This window comes from Hetaerina americana, unplaced genomic scaffold (genome assembly GCF_022747635.1).
Source record: "Hetaerina americana unplaced genomic scaffold, ioHetAmer1.1.p SCAF_15, whole genome shotgun sequence".
Lineage (NCBI taxonomy): Eukaryota > Metazoa > Arthropoda > Insecta > Odonata > Calopterygidae > Hetaerina > Hetaerina americana.
Window position 1 is genome coordinate 5,744,522 of NW_027286625.1, and position 19,187 is coordinate 5,763,708.

At 38.1% G+C, this 19,187-nt stretch overlaps 1 protein-coding gene across 1 annotated transcript in view; it reads left to right on the forward strand.

The window, feature by feature from the left end:
* LOC139686878 (protocadherin beta-9-like) overlaps positions 1–19,187 on the forward strand; it is a 130,081-nt gene that overhangs the window by 67,271 nt on the left and 43,623 nt on the right. Inside the window, exons 3-4 of the mRNA XM_071583954.1 lie at positions 2,445–2,575; positions 9,764–9,829. Of these exons, the coding sequence (XP_071440055.1) occupies positions 2,445–2,575; positions 9,764–9,829 (197 nt within the window). The remainder of the gene's footprint in view (positions 1–2,444; positions 2,576–9,763; positions 9,830–19,187) is intronic.

The following is a 19,187-nucleotide window of genomic DNA, read 5'->3' on the forward strand; positions in this document are numbered from 1 at the left end:
GTCAGGGGCCTAAAAGTTTCCATTCTTGGTCCTCCCGTGAGTGAATCGGACTTCCATCGTGGACAAAAAATCCGCGCTTTATTATGCTCCACCGCTTTTCAGGCAAAGAAAATCCCACGATTAAACAATCAGATTAATTGATCTGACACGCACGATCTTGAACCGCGGGAACATCCTTACTTTCGAAAGGACGTTGTCCTTTACGGACAGATAAACACCTCTGTTCAGTTCCAAGAAGATTAAATAAGCGCCAGGTTTCTCCGGTAAGGCGTTGGGCCCTGGGATTTTTTCTCTTCGTTTTCCCGTGACGAGACGTCCCGAGACAATAAGCTAATGGGACTTTTTGGCTGGGATATTTTTTAGAGATAATCCTACCAATTTATCGATGCTCTTAACCCTGAAAATATTTCCTAGCATCAGCGATGGGAATGATGTTCCCCGGTTAGAGTAATGCTCTTTTTAATTAATAAAAATAAAATAAAAACTCCTTTCGACGTAATAAGTTAGCAACTCTTTTTAATAATTACCGAGGTAATATTTGGATAGTTGCTTGGAAGGGTAAACTGCGGGTAAGTTAACAAGATTTATTATTGCTATGGGATAGGCGTAGCCGGTACCTTACCTCTAGTGACGAGTGGGTAACACTAATAGGGCGATATTCATTCGACGAAATATTATTACCAGAATCGATATAATAAACTCCACAAAATCGACTAAATACAATCTTAGAGAAAAAAATGAACATTAAAACCAAACGCCTTTAATCCCGATTATTTGTTATAATTATTACCTTTTCCTATTTTCATTAAATAAAATGTAGCTCCATCTAATGCATCGACAGTTTAAATGACACGCTTTATCTCCCTAATATTCTGCATTTTTTTTTTGATTTAAGATACATGAGGATGATACTGAAACTAGTTACTTTCGCAAAACATACGCTCCATTTTTCAAGTTTCTAACTACATTCCCGAGCACATTTGCATATGGGGCAGCACCACCCATAATCTGTAACACTTCGAAGGGAATATTGACGACAAAGTAGAAGGGTTTCCGGCGCTTGTACATAGAATTCATGAGGATCGTTGTGACCATCTAGGCCTCCTTTAAATGTAAATAATAAATACACGGTGTTCTGTAAATAAAATGTACACTTTTATTTGATTACCTTCCATCCACGCCCGTGGGTAAGAAGGTGTTAGTAATTGAAAAATGAACGAAGAAAAAATAATCTGAGTTTAAGGGTTCACCAAACCGACAATCAAAATTTATATGATCAATTGATGTTGATATTTGTTTAAGTAAGACACTGCCGGTAAAAGATGATCCACCAAACCACAGTAATGAAACCGAAGGCTGGTTTGACAGGTGAGGTTTAGAGCTCTAAGCGGCGAGTGATGTTCATATATTCAGTGAGGCCAGTTCCCTCCTTCCCTGTGCCAAAATTCGGTTTCCCACTAAGCTTTCGTGATCAGAAAATAGTCCCGCGTGGAATTTAGATCATGTTGTCCAAACATTCCGTAACTGAATAGCCGAACTCTCTACCAGCGGGTAGAGAGTTCGGCTACTTAAGCCATTAAAATACTAGAGAACGAATTTTTATTAGCAGTAGCCTACTGAGTTAGGGTAGGTTTTCGATGTACTCATGCACAACACAATATTCTGCTCCCAAGCTCTAAACAACATGACACAAATATCCTTAAATCCCATATGGCATATTGCAACAAGTCATTCTTTGGCTCCACACATTTTCTACCACTTTAAATTTCATCCAAAATGCCTATCCTTTTTCTCCCTCTACCACAAGTGACCAGCATTATGTGCTTTTTTTTACATATTATACTGCAAATAACCGCTAGGGTGTATGACAGGGGATTATTACACGCAAGATAACTTTTGAGCCAAAATACTTTTCCCTCTTAACGCGGTCGGACAACGTTATTCTGATCCCTTATCGTTCGTGGGGAAAATGACATCTTAAATCTATCTGTTCTATACTTAAGCTCTCTAATTTTATTCACATAATCTCTCCTACCACAATAGGATAGGGCTAATAATGAATTTTCAACATCATTGCTGAAGAAACATCCTTACAATTCATGCAAGAAATTTTATGTAATTTAACCATCGCTACGTCCTTCAGCATCCCATTGCTTCTCAGTGTATCCTGCATCCAATTTTTCTTGTATTTTTCCAGTTTCTCCCAAATACCCTCTCTCTTCCCTTACTTTTTCTTTTGTTCTCCTTTTGTCTTATTTTTTCCATTCTTTCCGCACCTACGATACATCTTAAAAGCTCCCAAAGAGAACGAATGTTCACGTGAAATTCGACGGTCAATAAAAGTTTAGTTCCGTGTTCCCATTGCTTGTGTGCCTTTCTCCGTCGACCCTTTCTCTTCGCCCTTGCAATTGTGTTTAATTTGAACCCGCTCCCTATTTTCACAGGCGTGCTGCGGATCCACGGCGATGCTGGCGCTGCGGGTGGAATTTCGCTGCACTTGAAGGAGAGGGATGGTCCCGTTCACATCCATCCCGGCACCAAGAATCTCACGCTCACGAGGCGACTGGACAAGGAGGTATGCTGAGGGGAAACTCAGGGCGAATGAAAAAAAACGGACGACTTCATTTTCAGGTGACGGGCGCGGAAGACGCGCCCAAAATCCGATCGGCGGCGTTCAATCACGGGCTCTGCGGGAATGACGGCAAGCCACTCGCCGCTCCAGGTGTCAATTTCTCAGGGAAAAATCTTAACTGCGGCACATTGTGCCTGGGTGACAAGCGTTTCGCATACAGGTGGATGGGAACATAAACAGCCCAGTTTCCATGTAGAATGAAAAGTTAATTTTTGGACGTTGAAATTTTTTTTACTGCGAAATTGTTTCGAAAATGAAGTATTTCTGTTGTTGGCAAACGATGCTTATTCGACCTCACGAGCGGGTGACTCCTTGTGTTACATAGTATTAGGTTACATTTCGTAAGGGTATCTACCATCCAAATGAGGAGCTCAACATTACTGTACCTGCGGATTTCACTCGTAATAATCACTCTCAATAGTTACAATATTAAATCGAGTGTAAGCATGGCTTTCATTTCCCTCGCAAGAAAGTCATTTCTATACGGCGATCATTCGATTCGCTGAAAAAATCCAATAACAAGGTTAACCAACTCATGCGATGATACTTGACTAATAAATCTCAGAGATAAATTTTGGCACATGGAGGTACTTTGATATAGTGTTGGAATCACGTAAAATTGATTGAGTTTGATCAAGTAGTCTTCTAGTATCGCTAGCTCACGCCATGGCAAAAATTACATATTTCTGCGGCGCAGAACGGTGGAACTTGACCAGTGAAGAATACTGCCCTGCTAACGGAGAACCAGAAACATACTGCTGACACATCCTGATTATTACGTATTATAAAATACATATCTGTCTATAATATTAGCAAGCAGAATCGGAGCACCATAGTTATAATTACTCGGTAAGGTTTTGAAAACTAAAATGGAGACTTTTAATCCGGTCCACAAAGGGATCATAAAACGATCCTCTTATCGAAATATGTATACTCTTACAGTACTCACAGAAGTACATGCTTCTCACATTAAACCTATCCCGGCTACCAAAAAGGCTGCAAGGCTCTTTCCCCGAAAAGTTTCCCCAACTCTGAGCCACGGAAAACCAGTTCAGATAGTCGGCATGCATACCAAATATCATGCCAAAATAGCATACCACGGAAAATCTTTCCGAAATTAATTACCAAATTTGGCAACGGGGAAAATTATTTTCGACACTTAGCTCGAACAATATTGCAAAAAAATTTAAAATTCCCGCGTTCGGCGAGAGAACCTTTCGGCGACTTTCGTAATATGCACGAGGAAGCAGACCCGACACAACGATTTGCTTGCCATTACCGAGAATTGGCCAAGGGAATTTGGGGAAACGAACTGAATGAGCCAACAGAAGTGTGCCGAGCATGCCGCAACACCAGATTACCATCATTCCGATGACCTAATTGTAAAATAATGGACACGGAGGAGGGGTGAAAGGTGTACATTTCACGCCGTAGCGTGCAAAGAAAGATCTGGGTTCTGGAATCTGATGAGACTGTCGCGTAGAGGAACAAGCAGCACTATGAATGCGCACTATGAGAATTGCTGCTTGAGGAAGATCGTATCCACGGCATGCAGCGATGCGGTCTTGGGGACTGAAACATGCGGCTTCACGAACGAAATAAACTAGTTCCTGAAGCCCATTCGGCATTCGACCTTCGGCCATCGGCATTCGACCTTCGGCCAACGACATTCGGGCCCATGCCCTTTACAGGCGCCGTCCATTGGTACTTTTACTCTGAAAGAATTATATTCCTCGTCCTTGTTACGTTAAGTTTAATTGATTCTTTCTCTTCATTCATACGTGCACTTACTAGGTCACGACAATGACGGAGGCCTCTCAAGGAATATTAACAACAATAATTTACGGCCACAGTTCCATCTTTTTTCTGAGTAATCTCTCTATTTTATTTGCAATGATTTCAGGAACATCGTGCATGAATTGAGGAAATTTTTCAAAGCTGAAATCGAACTTTTTCTCGGAAAATGCATTCATTCAAGGTATTTTACCTGTCTAAAGCTAGATTAAGGACGGTCCACGACGACTATTTTTCTTCTACTTAACGAGAAAGTGCTAGACACGGTGGGGGAGGAGAGAGGATTTCTGGGTGAAATCAAAAAGAGGCAGGAAAGATGTGTGGGCAGCGTTTTGGTGGGCAATGGGATGTTGAGGACGTAATAGAGGGAAGAATGTTGGGCAAAGAGAGTTGTTAAGAGAAGCAAAAGAATTATTTGGTAGTTTATGTCCATCCAAAACCTACCTTAACCGATAGATTACCTATAAAAACAATAATAATCCTTAGTTGATATTTAATTAATGATATTATACTTTTGAATTTAACAGCAATGGGGACCTTCTCAAACGAAACGTAGGCCCAATAATGTTAGCATTAACTATACTGAAATGATTTGTGGCAGGTGGAACTTCAGGGTTGAAAGGAAGGTTGGAGATTAGCTCTGTTCCCTTACAAGCCTACCCTTGACAAAAGTTGCCGATTGTAAACCAAGGGCGAGTCCCATCCGAAGGCATTATATTTAGGATTTGGGAGGTTCGGATCGTCGCGATACAAAACTGTGGATAGTATAGCTTCAGCCCAATGATGTTGCCTATATAATTCCTAACTTCTGGCACATCTTCAAAGCGTGTCAATTATCTAATGTATATGAAAACCTTGGGGATAATAATAGAATAAAACATCATCATTGGTTATCTCAATAGTTTCAGCGTCAACTTTGTGGAAGTTCATTTTAATAAATGAAAAAGAAAAACTTTGTTCCAATCCACCACTTTATTTCAGGTACGACTAGTTTCGACGCTATGGCGTCATCCTCAGGTACCTCGACATTTCAACGCCATAGCGTCGAAACTAGTCGTACCTGAAATAAAGTGGTGGATTGGAACAAAGTTTTTCTTTTTCATTTATTATCATTATTGGTATTCAATCGGTTAAGATTTGTTTTGGATGGACACAACCTAAAAAACGGTACAACGATACATTTACGTACTTACCTCTCATCACAACTTCCTTCCTCCCTTAATTCCGTTCAACAAACCTACCCTAGTCCTATCCCTTCCACGTTTGCCTAATGTATTCCCGTCTATCACGGTGTTTAAAATCCCATTACCAATGAAAATACTATGTATCCATCTTTCCTATCTCCTTTGAATCTCTGCCTAATATCCCCTCTCCTTTGCAACAATTTCAGAGTGTAAAAATTATTCGCCTTGACTGGCGAATCCCAGTCAAGGCGAATGATTTTTACACTCTGAAATTGTTGCATTGAAATGCACATTAGCGGATGACTCCGTTAAAAGTTACTGTTGTGACATCTCCCGCAGTTTCTTTGGAAATTCATCCCCTCTCCTTCCCAATATGCCAATTAATTGATAGAATATGCATGAAACGAATAATTAAGTAGCCAGTGAAGTACTTGTCGCACTTCTAGTAAATATTTCACTCAAAAGGTTTTGATTTAAATCCTTTAATTCCCTATCCTGTCGCAACCACTGACGCAGGAGAAAATGAAATAAAAAAACCAATGGGAGACTAAAAAAGCGTGACAACCAGAAATTATTCTACTGATTTCATTTCGAGAGTAACTTGCACTTTCGGAACCGCTATCGAACAGTGATTTTGATCCATACACAATAGACGTGAGGACAACTTAATCCATGCATGTTTATTTCGTAATCACCTATTTCTGATCGGTTTTAGAAAAAAGCGCGCATTCCAATACTTTTAAATGTTGGACTTGCTTTGTTTCTTCGTGGACAATGATCTCCGTGACTCTTAAGACATCTTTTCGGCAAGAGGAATGAGGACTTCGGCGAGAGTCGTGGGAAAATTTCAAACGCGCGTCCTTGGGCGCGTTGCAATGAGAAGGACGAAATTTCGCACCAAAATTGAACACGCGAGAGGTCATTTTTGCGAAGCACTCGGGACGTTCACTGAAAACAATAAGGAGAAAACAGACTTTTGTCAGGCGGCACGACTCCCTCAAAGGTAGTCATATCAATTTTATTTATCGCCACTTTTTGCGAGAAAAAAATGACCACGTGGAATTCAGTGAAATAATTTTCATTTATAAAGCTTTCTTGTCGAAATAAGATTCAAAAGAGTAGATTGAATATCAGGGTATTCATTTTCTAAATATATTAATTCGTTTGGACTTCAGTATCTGTATATTAAATTCTCCTAAACATTGAATCTATAGCGAAATTTTCATTCGTTGAAAATTTTCCTGTGTTATCATTTGATCATTTACTAATACCTGGAAAAATATCACGAGTAGGAAAGTCTAATCAAGGCGTGCGAGGTTTTTAAGTATTTTTCAGCGTTGTTCTGACCGAGGTTTGCCATATTCGAAGCAGGGTTTGGGTGGATTCGGAAGAAATCCCAAATTCATTTGAGAAACAGTGTAGGAAAATGTACACGCAGTTATTTAAACCCTTACTTTTTGAAAAACCTGAATTCTTATTTAGAAAGTATGAACCACTGACATAATTGACTAAATGCATTTGGTACTAAATACTTAAAGTGCATTCACTAATATTTTATGATAGCACGATAAGTTTTTGAAACATCTTCAGAATTTAAACATTGATTGCTCAGAGCATTGCTATTTCATTCCATAGTTATGATCTTGTGCTCTGGGGGGCGAGAGGGAAATAAAAATATTAATACCCCTCTCGTTCCCAATTGTTGCATTTACCAAAGACCAACCCTTTAACTTCCCCCCCCCACCCTCCCGACCAACGCACCCTACATCAGGGCATTAGTCTTTCTCTCGTGATCCTATGCCTAATCACCATGCCATCATAGTTGATGGTTTCCGGCGTAACTTTATGGAATCGATTCATATTGAATATGAAAAAATAGTAACTCTGTAGGGAGCCTCCTGTTTTCTACCCTTCCCTCCAACAGTCATTGCTTACTTCCATCCTCAACCCACCCTCCGACATTCTCACCTCCCTGCCCTTACCTGAGTGTAGTATATATACGAGGGTCATCCGGAAAGTAGTACCCGTTCGTGAAATAAAGACACAAAAGTAAATATTAACAAACATAAAAAATTTTATTTGAAAGAGGATACTTTAAACTACTTCTCAACATAATCTCCAAGCAAATTAAGGCATTTGTCATAACGTGTGACAAGTTTCTGTATTCCTGCTGCATAGTCCTTCGCCGCCAGCTCATTGAGATACGCGAGGGACCCATCTTGCACAAATTTTTGCATAATGCAGATGGTGTTTAACAATTTCATGAACAATTGTTCGAGAAACATTGGGAAAATGCTCACAGATGTCATCAATTGTGACGCGCCGATCGTTCCTCACGAATTCGTCAACTGAGCTCACCAGTTGGTCTGTAATGACAGACGGTCTCCCCGAACGCTCATCGTCGTGTGTGTTCCCCCTCCCCATGTTGAAGTTGCGACACCACCGCCGAACAGACGACTCGTCCATTACATTGTCTCCATACACCTCCTTTAATTGGCGATGAATATCACATGGGCGAACGTTTCTTGCATTGAGGAATTTAATCACTGCCCTCACTTCACAACTGGCGGCGTTCTCAATTTTTTTAAACATTGTAAACAATCACAGAAACAACACAGGCAATGCTAGCGTCACGCAACTTGGCTCAGAGAAGGCAGACAAGCCACTGAAGCTATCTGACCTCGTCCAGCGGCTACTCGCGTTGTCAGCACTTCATGCGGCACGAACGGGTACTACTTTCCGGATGACCATCGTAGATGGATGTTTGTAAGAGTTGTTTCCTGAAGATGATATTGAACGTCGAAACCCGGGTCATATCGTAATAAAATTTTTCTGTGGAATCACAAAGTAACTATTGTTCCATTTTCACCATGTCGTTAACTGGCAGACCATCCTATGATATTCCTACAGGCTTCCTCCCTTCGCCCCTTATCCTCTTCCTTCCCTCCCCCGATCCAGCCTTTTTCCCCACTTTCCCCTCTCCCCCATTATCCTTTGGTTGTTCTCTCCTCGTCCCCTCCTCCTTTTCAAGCATTGTATATATATATATATATATATATATATATATATATATATATATATATATATATATATATATATATATGACCCTACCAGGAGCAATTATTAGTATTCCCACCGCTCTAGGGGTCATCGGAACGCACAAGCCCTTCCACCGCGTCATGGTTGTAGTCCGGGGAGGGATATATATATATATATATATATATATATATATATATATATATATATATATATATATATATATATATATTTATATATACATTATTAAAGCAACGTGAGTGTGATCTATTTTACCCACTTAAAATAAGTGAAGTAATTATATTTTGCTGGGTGAATTATAATAAGTAAATATGAGAATTGAAAGATAATATGTAGCATACACATAAAGATGGATTTCATTTGGTACCAAAACCAAAGTTTTCACAAAATAAGTCACTGGTTAGGCACATGTGTAGTGCTTGTTGAAAAAAACTCATTAATAGAAATAGTGAACATTTTGCCTGGTGAAATTTGTAGTATCCTTCCACAAGAGGATGGTTCCTGTATTTGCAGTTTCACTGACGGAGAAATCTGCCCTTGGTTTAGTGACAATACATCTTTTAAACATTATTTTTGGTGAATTTTGGCATAATACTTCATGCAGTGAGTATATTTTGTTATATTAATGGTTATATTTAGTGATTTTCAGTCTTTTAGTGTCAGGTAAAATTTGAAAATGTAATTATGCTTCTTCACAAACATTGTGTTAATTCATAAAACCAATGAATGCTAATTTATAAGTAGGCATATCTTACCTCATTGTGAATATGCAAAAGCAAAGATTTAAAGTCGAAACATAGAATTAACCTGTGTTGAATAATTTTTAAAAACTGAGATGACTTATAAAGGGTAGTAATGAACCATATTTTGTGCACACCAGAAAAACTTAGAAACTTGTTTGGTAAATTTCAGGGAAATCGATTTTCATTTAAAAATATCAATCTTCAATAAATCATTACTTAAAATGAATTTTTTTGCCATGCTAAAAAACACAAATGTTAAATTGGTGCTCTGTGGTTAATTTGAAAAAGAAGGTAGCACTGCTTTGAAGGATCAAATGGACGTTGGCATAACTTTATCCATTCTCCCTCCGCAGGGCGTCGATGGACCCTCTTCAGTCTTCGTGAACGTCATTTGCGAGAGGAGAAGGACTTCCGATCCGGTGAGTGAACATGGCGATCGCTTTTTTTCTCTCCTCCCCCATTCTTACAAAAGGAAAACTTTCCCGAAGACAATAAAAGAAATGTGCAAACCAAATCGAAACGAAACCAATTGGAGTGTTTTCATTCCACGAGACTTTTTTGTGCCCTATTTCGTAAAACGCATTCTTCTGACATGATAGGCAGACGGTTTTATGACTGTGCTTCCATGTTTATTTGCCTCTTAAAAACCAAGCATGAATTCCCTCTGTAAAGGCATAAAGAGAGCAATGAAAGTAATGTGTATTTCAAATCGAATGATTTTTTTAATGCCCACGATGGACAATAAAGGAAATGATTTTTTTCATTCGGTGGTCGTAGCGCAACCAAACTTGAGGCAATTAATCTCACTAGCAATAATTTGATTAGTAATAGTTTATCAGCTTAAAGTAGTTCGTCGTTGGACCTTGAGACATCAAAATACTTAACTCTCAAGCCCTAACTAACATGACGCACAATATCCGTGGATCGCATATTATATTTTTAAATAACTCATTCTTTAGCTATGCATACCTCCTACCTCATTTAATGCCATCCAAAATGCCAATTCTTTTCCTCCGTGGAATAACTTTTCCAGGATTCCCCTCTATCACTGCTTTCAGCATCGCATTGCCTCTCAACATCTCCTGCATACACCTGTCCTGCCATCTTTAAATTTTTCCAACAGCCGTCTCTCTACCTCTACCCTACGTAGAACACGCCATGGTATTTTCCCCATTCTTCTGGACACCTACATCTTGAAGCCCTTCAATCTACGCCAATATTGTTATGCAGGATACCATGATTACTATATTAGAGGTGTGATAATTCTTTTTCTACAATTCATCCTTTCTTGAAAGGTTTCCAATAGCTAATGTCACTTATTTCACCGACACAGTACATAAAGCTTGCTATCGTTAGCCATTGAAAACTTTTCACGAAATAGTATTCCCATTTGGCCAATAATATAGGTCCTTTCCAATATCTACTGGTAATGTTTAATCCACTCATCCGGAATATTAATATAATCAGTACATTTTACATAGATTTTTTATGGAATACGAATAAGTACTGCAGTGTTTAGTTGATCATTACGATCTAAACATATCTAACCTTACAAGTCCCGCTGTCACAGCAATGAATTCCTAAACACCTCACATTACAATTAACGATTTTTCAGCTTCACACAGTGTATCCAAAAAACTTCTCACTGAATAATTTTAAGCATGATGGATTTTCATTTAAAAACCAACCAAAATTCAGAACTACCTCACTTCATGTCGTTCAAAATGTCCATTCGTATCCTTCCTCTTCCTCGATTGCCCAATTTTCTCCCCTCTACCACAGCTTTCATCACGTCATTAGCACTTCAATATCTCCGAAATACACTTTTCCTTTGAATTTTTTAGTTTCTTCCCAGGAACTCCTCTCTTATCTCTCCATTCCTATCAGGTTCACGCTCATTCTCTCTCCTCAACGACTTAATTACGGAACCATACAACATGCTAAAGTTTTCAGTTTTTTTACGTCTTTATTTGAGTTTCCCGTCATAAGCTTCCTCATCTTCGTCAATACTTCATTCTTAGGCTAACACAGTAATACTCTTTGTATGGTTAATACTTTGCCTATTTTTGATTTAAATACTTCTTAAATAAGTTGTATGCTCTACCTCCTCTAAATTCACCTTCTCCTACTTGGATCCCCGACTCCACCATTCACTGTCTTGGATAAATCATGCTTGCGTTTTTTTAAATGATTTTATTTTCTTTCTCACGATAATATAACTTTTAAAACAGTTAAATACTCACTCCTTTCTATCCATTCGGTGCTTGTGAAGCCAAGGTGCATCTCCGTGATACCACATGCCTAATCAATTGGATGGCAAAACTTTTCACATTCATTTCCGGTGTATAACAATATGTAGCATATAAGGTCAAATATCCTATTTAATAAAATATCGATAAACCATATGTTGTGATCGCAGTGATGTACAGAGGCATGATGAAAATCCGATCAATTTTGGAGGTGAGTAATTAATCGGAATTAGTCATTTAATTCGCAGAGTTTTTCAATCACATCCACTTGATAATATTTTTTCAATTGGTGGTAAAATAATCTATTCAATTGGAGATGCGTGCATTTCATCAAAAAATATACTGAATTTCACGCGAAAACCAGTTTTGAAACCTCGAGATGGACGCTTTCTCAGGGAAGAAAGGAAAGAGTCGAGAAAATTACCCAAGGATAATGGATAAGGAAAGAAATCATTCACCCTCATCCATGTCTCTTCGGTTCGATCGGAAGAGTCGCTGAGCCGTGTAAACCACAGCGAAAGTCCAATCACCGAAGGAAACGATATTCCCTGGCTGAAGACGCACGAATTAATGGAATGGAGGGGAGATCCCATCCCATCCCATTAATGGAATGGAGGGGAGAGGCCATCTCTGAGATTTCGTACCTGCCATCAAAGGGGGGGGGGGACAAAATGAGAAGCAGATTAGGATGATACACAATCAAATGCCGGCGGTGAATATTTGACAGTAAATCACCCAATTCTGCAGTCTACCTATACGTATATCATTATTTGGTAGTCTACTGTTTAAGGTTGGTCAAAAATGGACACAGATTGTACACCCCGTACCCCTACATTTCTTAGCCTCGCCAAACAAGACACAACCTGACGCCTCGCGCTAAAATAAACCCTTATTCAATTTCGCATACTTTCTACCCTCCCTTCATTCATCCTTTTCCTCCTCCTACCTCTTCTGTCTAACCCTATCTCTCGGTCAGAGTCGTCAACATTTCAGTGCCAATCAAAATGCTATGCATCCACCTTTCCTGTCTCCTTTGCATATCTCTCTACAATCTTCTCTCCATAGCACATCTTCGTTTGTTTTATTTTCCAGTTCTTTTACGTTTTTCCATTCTCCTCCGCCCAAAACTCCTCTCAAAAGCCTCCAAGCTACGCCAATCTTCTTGCTTCAACGACCAAGTTTTCGCATCGTACAAAACCACGCTCCAAGTTTCTTCTTATATGAGAGCTCAAAAATAGTATAATGTCTGTCTCTTTATCTTCACATTGTAAATAAATATTTAATTTCCATTATAATAAACGGATAAAACGAAGCAATAATGAAAATTTAATGCATCGACCATGGCTTCAAATAAGTACGTCATTATCAAGTGTGCACCAGTTACAAGGTAAGTTAAACCTATGGTTGGTATATAAAATGGAGTATGAAAATTGATTTTTTAATTCTTTTATCATGAAGGTAGTTAAAAAAATGCCGCTTAAACTCCGCTAAATTAATTTCAATCTATTCCTTCATAATATGAAATTCAATTTAGGAATATTTTATGCTGTTTCTATTACACAAAACTTCAATTTTTGAGAAAAATAAAGATCAGCATACGATAAAAGCCTAGTTCGTTAGCAAAAAGAGGGCGTGAATTTATGTTCATATCAATTCACAATAATTATCATTGCGGATAGCTCACCACTTGCAGAAGGTTTTGGGTGGTCGCTGAGGCTATTAAAATATTCGCATAGAACAGATGGCTTAGATTAAATTAAACGGCCCCTGTTCTGAGGCACCTCAACACAGCACGGCACAAAAACTTTTAACCCGCCACTATACCTGTCTTCTAATAGTTTTTGTCGCCCCCTCTTTTTACGTCCTACAAATGCCTGTCATTTTACTCACTTCTCCCACGCTCCCTTTACAGTCACGGCTTTCAAAACTCCACCACCACCCCATCCATATTGCCCGCCTCTACTTTTTCCAATTTACCCCCAACAACTCTTCCTCTCTGCCTCGTAATTTAACCCAGCCACAGTAAGTCGTACGAGTTCTTAGGTTGTTCTGTGTTTTAGCTGAGGCAGCTGCCATTTTGGTTGAAGGATAAACGAAATCAATTGTTTCTGACACAATAGCTTGTCATAATTTTCTTGTTTCAATTTGTTAATTATTTACCAATAAAATTTTACTTAAACGAACTATTGAAATAATTTTATCGACAAATTCTGTAGGAAAATTAAAATTTTAGAAGCAATTTGCTGTTTTTAGCACCCTGGAATTAACACAAGGTGAAATTGAAGGGTCCTTTAATTCATTTCGCCTTAGACTGTTAAATTTAGCTCAACGACAATCTCAATGCTCTCGCTTCGCCAAAAAAACAAAATTTTCCTCGGGAGGATTTATAACCTCTTCCTCCTACATGCAATGAGCACCTGCCATTAATTTAAGCTTAATGTCTTGGACGATTCTCAATTCTTCGTGAAAACAATGCGACCAATTAAAGGCAACGCATTTATCTTCTTCGGAAAAATTTTACCGAAAGAAAGGAAAAATGCGCATCATGCTTTCTACAGTAATAATAGGATTAAAATGTTATTTATCATAATTATTTCATGCCATATTCAGTATTTTATGAATGCTTCTGCTCAAGGATTTCCGCGGGTGGTTTCAATAATATTTCATTAAAACATAAAATCATGATGAGAAGACGTTTCTCTTTTTTTCACAAATTGCAATGAAATCAACAAAATATTAATATATATATAGTCCACTTATACCATCCTATTAGCCTAATACTTTAAATTAATTAATGTAATCATATCGAAATAATACTGATATTTGATCATTTGAAACGATTATTTAATTGCCAGGGAAAATCAAAATTGTGGCCGTTGAAACAGTCTTCGTTTCAATGCATGTGTTCGATATTTTGATATGTAAAACTTGAATAGAATCAGGCCGTCAAGGATAACTCCGGAAAGCGTTTCCAACACGTTTTGGTGTCATCTCTCAGGGGAAATGCCGGAGTTGTGGCGCCGTGGGAGAAGGTATCGGGAGTATTGACTATAATGCCAGCCGATTGCAGATGTTTGACTGGCATCGATTAATTTTATTATTTTTATTATTTTGGTCAATAGTGCACCCTGCGGAGGTAACCTAGATATGTTAAATTGGAATTCGGAAACGCCAATCACTTCAATGGACCTCAAATATTGACTGACGGGTTAGGTATTGCGTGAAATCAGTTCTGGGCCCGCGTCCGTTTCTCCAAACGTCTTCATTTTTTATTCCCCAACAGTGAAGTATCCATCAATGGAAGCTCACCTGATGGCGTTAAATAAGGTCTTCCACACATGCAACAAAACAGCTAGGAAACTCAACGTCAAATTCACCTTACGATAATGTCAACGAATGAGTTGAAGCTGTCCATAAGCAGCAGCACGTTGTTAAATTTTAATAAATACTTTAGGAACACGTCGTTAGGACACACATTGAGGCACAATGGATTGATTAGGAATATAATAGAAGGAAAAATAGAAGGGAAGATTCCACGAGGAAGACCAAGAGATATGTACGAAGGACAAATTAAGAAGGACGTAAAACAGAGAAGGTATCAAGGATTGAGGGAACTGAAATTTAATACAGAAGAATGGAGGGCTGCAGTAAACCAATTCTAGGTTTGAAATACTCATGATGATGATGACGTTAGGAAAATCCATCGACAGTAATGGTAACTATAGCACCATCTGTGTGCCATAAATAATTATTTATTTGCAAAGGATATGCATTTTACGATTATTTCTTAAAAGCAAGAGAAGGAGTTACGAAGAAATGCCCACTGTATTGTAGCGTAACCTTTTCTGGAAAATTTATATTTATCAAATTTTCCAGAATAAATAACCACCTGGGTTTGAGGATTTTAGACTTTTGAAATAAGTACGTACGAGGGTAAATCAATAAATAAGTCGCAAATGTCAGAAAAACAACAAAACGCTGGAGCTGTGACGAACATTTCATGGTGAACGCTTGGAGTATCCACCGTACAGTCAGGACTTAGTCCTCAGTGATTTTCATCTGTTCGGGCTCCTCAAAAATCATTTGGGTGGCGGTATTTTTGAAAATGATGATGCCGTATTCCAAGAGGTTACTCATTGGCTCCGTCCAAAAAAAAGGCTTCTTTGCTGCCGACTATCAATTACTTATAAAGAGATGGGATAAGTGTCTAAATATAGGGGATGAATATGTAGAAGGGTGAAATAAACTTCAGAAAGTTACTTCGATTATTTTTGCTTCTATCCAATTTTGCGAGTAATTTATTCGCATTCCCACGTATTATACTGAAATTATGTGCACGAAACAGCAATCATAGTGCTGGAGATTAATCTAGTAAAGAAAATTCTTATCTCTAAACTCCCACTGAAAATCTATAATCAGTAATATTATATTATATTAGTAATTATACCGTGCGCATTTGCCAGTACGCAACAATAGAAGGACTGTCTTTCATTAATCTGTAACGAATACTTGGAATTCGCTTTCTAAAAACTTCTAATATTACTTTTTTATTTCTAAAAACCACTAATATTAATAACATTTCAAAAACTGCGGCACCAAAACTTGGAGAAATTCTCACTTAGAATTATTCAAAACAATTAGATTTTTCAATTGTCGAAAATATACTTCGACAAACGTTTTAGAAACCTTATACTCCGAATTTAAAAACCGCTTTCAGTTAATCGAACAAAGAATAAATCCACGCCTACGAAAAGCATTTGCACAAGAAGCTCAAATTTTCATCCGACCGACAGCGTAATAGTATGTATCTCACCTGTCATCTCCAATGTTATTCCTCTTCAGTAAAAATTATGACGGAAACCAATTAGATTTAATGTAATGAAAAAGGAAAATTAAAAAGGAAAGGAGGGTTATTGTTTACTTTTTTACACTTAGGTTTTTAAGCATATGAAATCGATTTCAATCAATCAATAAACTTATTAAAATGGTGAATAGCATGATTGTTGCTGATTCCACAGAAGTATACCAGAGGGAAAACATTTAAACTTAGGATGGTTAGCTCTTGATACAGTATCCAGCCCCTTACATCAATTCCTACATTCCACTGCGAATACGAAGAAGAAAATCATAGTACGCAGGAACCCTCGTCATTTTTAGACATTCATTCGCGAGTCCATTTCAAACAGAATGATAAACCTTGAAATACCATGCTTTAATTTTGAGCAGAGCCTAGTGAGCACTAATGTGCGTTGGTGTGGAGAGTTACAGCTCCCGTTGATAAACATAGCCTTCTTAAGTCACCATTTCAGAACTGCGTGATGCGAAGAATGCAACCGGAGGAGTGAGAGAGGAAATTATGGCCATGAGATATTATCTAAGTTACCCGCGAAGATGAACAAGTGTTCAAATGGACGTAGTGTGAGGAAATGGGATTTCCTCTGGACGCGGGACTGAAGCCTTTTTCCCAAGCAACCCCTTCAATTTATTCACCCTGGGAGGGTTTTAAATTCAGATGTGGTCGCAGTCACGAACAATGGCGGTGGATGAACTGATACAATGAAGCCACTCGAGTCTTCTGTTCAAGAAGCGTTACATAGCCGTAATCAATGCTTTCTTACGGCCGGTGTAATTACAGTGGTAAGGATTATTAGGCAAAATTAATTGGAGTTCGACGTGAAATACAGCACCCAATGCTCGCTAAGAAAAATGATTGTATGGCGCACGTAAGGTCACGGTATTATAAAAATCATGAAATATAAAAAAAATTATGCATTTTTTTAATAATGTTCATCAAATATAGGTTATTTAATTTAGAAGTTGACAACAGTTTGCCTTTCAGTATTTTTAGATGATAAAAGATTTGTCCTCTTGCAGTAAGAAATATGCATCGAGGGGTCAAATGAAGGATTTTAGATATTTTTCTGTTAGAAAACAAGAACTTTGAGGAATATTATAAAAATGTAGAGCACCGGAATAATCTCCAAGGGGCCGAAATCTTCAACTAAGTCTTGCTTAGGCTAACATCACACGCCTGTTACCTTTTCTGAGAAATGCGTAACGCATACTACTTACCGAATGAATGTCCGTGAAAAACGCCATGTGGAGAACGACATTTGATTGACGGCAGCGAGTTTTACTTTCAAAATTTATTTGTTGGTAAATTATTTGTTGACCTAATTCAATAATAATTTAATTATAATAACAAATTTTGCCTCATTATTCCAAAAATGTGCATGCTTCCACATTTTTGTTGTTCCAATATCATCCAGTATCATTGGAACCTGGAGAGATTCCATGGATACCAATGGATTAGCATGACCTCACCTGACGCAATAGCGGATTTAGGAGCCTTATAATTATCAATATAACCATTTGTTAAAATAATAATTAATTGTTCGTTTTTTACAATAATTGACTGAAATGAAAGCATGACAACACCATTATTTCAGGCGATGTGTTCATTTTGTTTTCCTTGTGTCATTAATTAACCTTATATAAATTTAGATACCATTTATTCCACCTTCACGATGAATGGTGAGGTGAAGTTCTCTCGAAAGAGAATTTTAATTCAGTGTCCATAATGATACATCCTAGTGCTTGGATATATGAATCGGGTTCTTAGCTCCAGCAATGGATTGAAAATGAAAAAAATATGAAAATGAAAATGAGAAATGAAGCAAAGAGAAATAACACTGGCGTTACTGCAAAATGCTCTATGATGAAAGTTCATTCAACTCAAGGGTATGAACGATTTTCGGAGAAGTTTATCATAACGGTAGACCGAACAAATATAGCCTTTGTAGCAACCCTACTACGTAAATACTGCACAGTCTAGGCATATTTTTAAACACTTCTGTCTCACATTAACATCTTCTGCTCAATAACATTGCTTTCTATATCTCTTCTCTACCTTTATCAAGCTTCTAACACCATTTATGCCGTCCAAAAATGGCGGCTGTGTTCCACCATCTCGCGAGAATACCCAGCATTCTCAAATTCAAATGAAACGTCAACACCTCGTTACCTCTCGGTGCCTTCACTGTCTAGATTTACTCCTTTTTCTGATTTTTCCCCACCAACTACTTCCTGCCTTCCCTCACCCTATCTAACCCCTCGTCGTTTTCCTTCATTTCCATCCAGCACAATGTTTTCTTTCTACTTCACATCCTCATTTGAGAAACCAGCGATCTAAGCCCTATAGAGCCCTATCCTTTCCTCGAACGGCTAGTAGCTGAACCATACGAGGCAACGCTCTGTGACAAGGTCATGACTCATCTTTCTAATATGTTTTCACTCAGGGTTCCGGTCATTGGTTCCCATCTGTGAATGTACTTTTTATGCTGACGGGTCCCTAGCGTTCTTACGATCGAAATCTGCTTCGTACTCGTATTTAAAAAACGTTTGATAAATCCGAACTTTTTCAGTTTTTATTTTAGGTAAAATTAGCTACCCTTACTTTACGCAATTAACCACACGGATTTAATATCTCAGAAAATATATACTTGGTTATTCCACAAATATTTTTTAT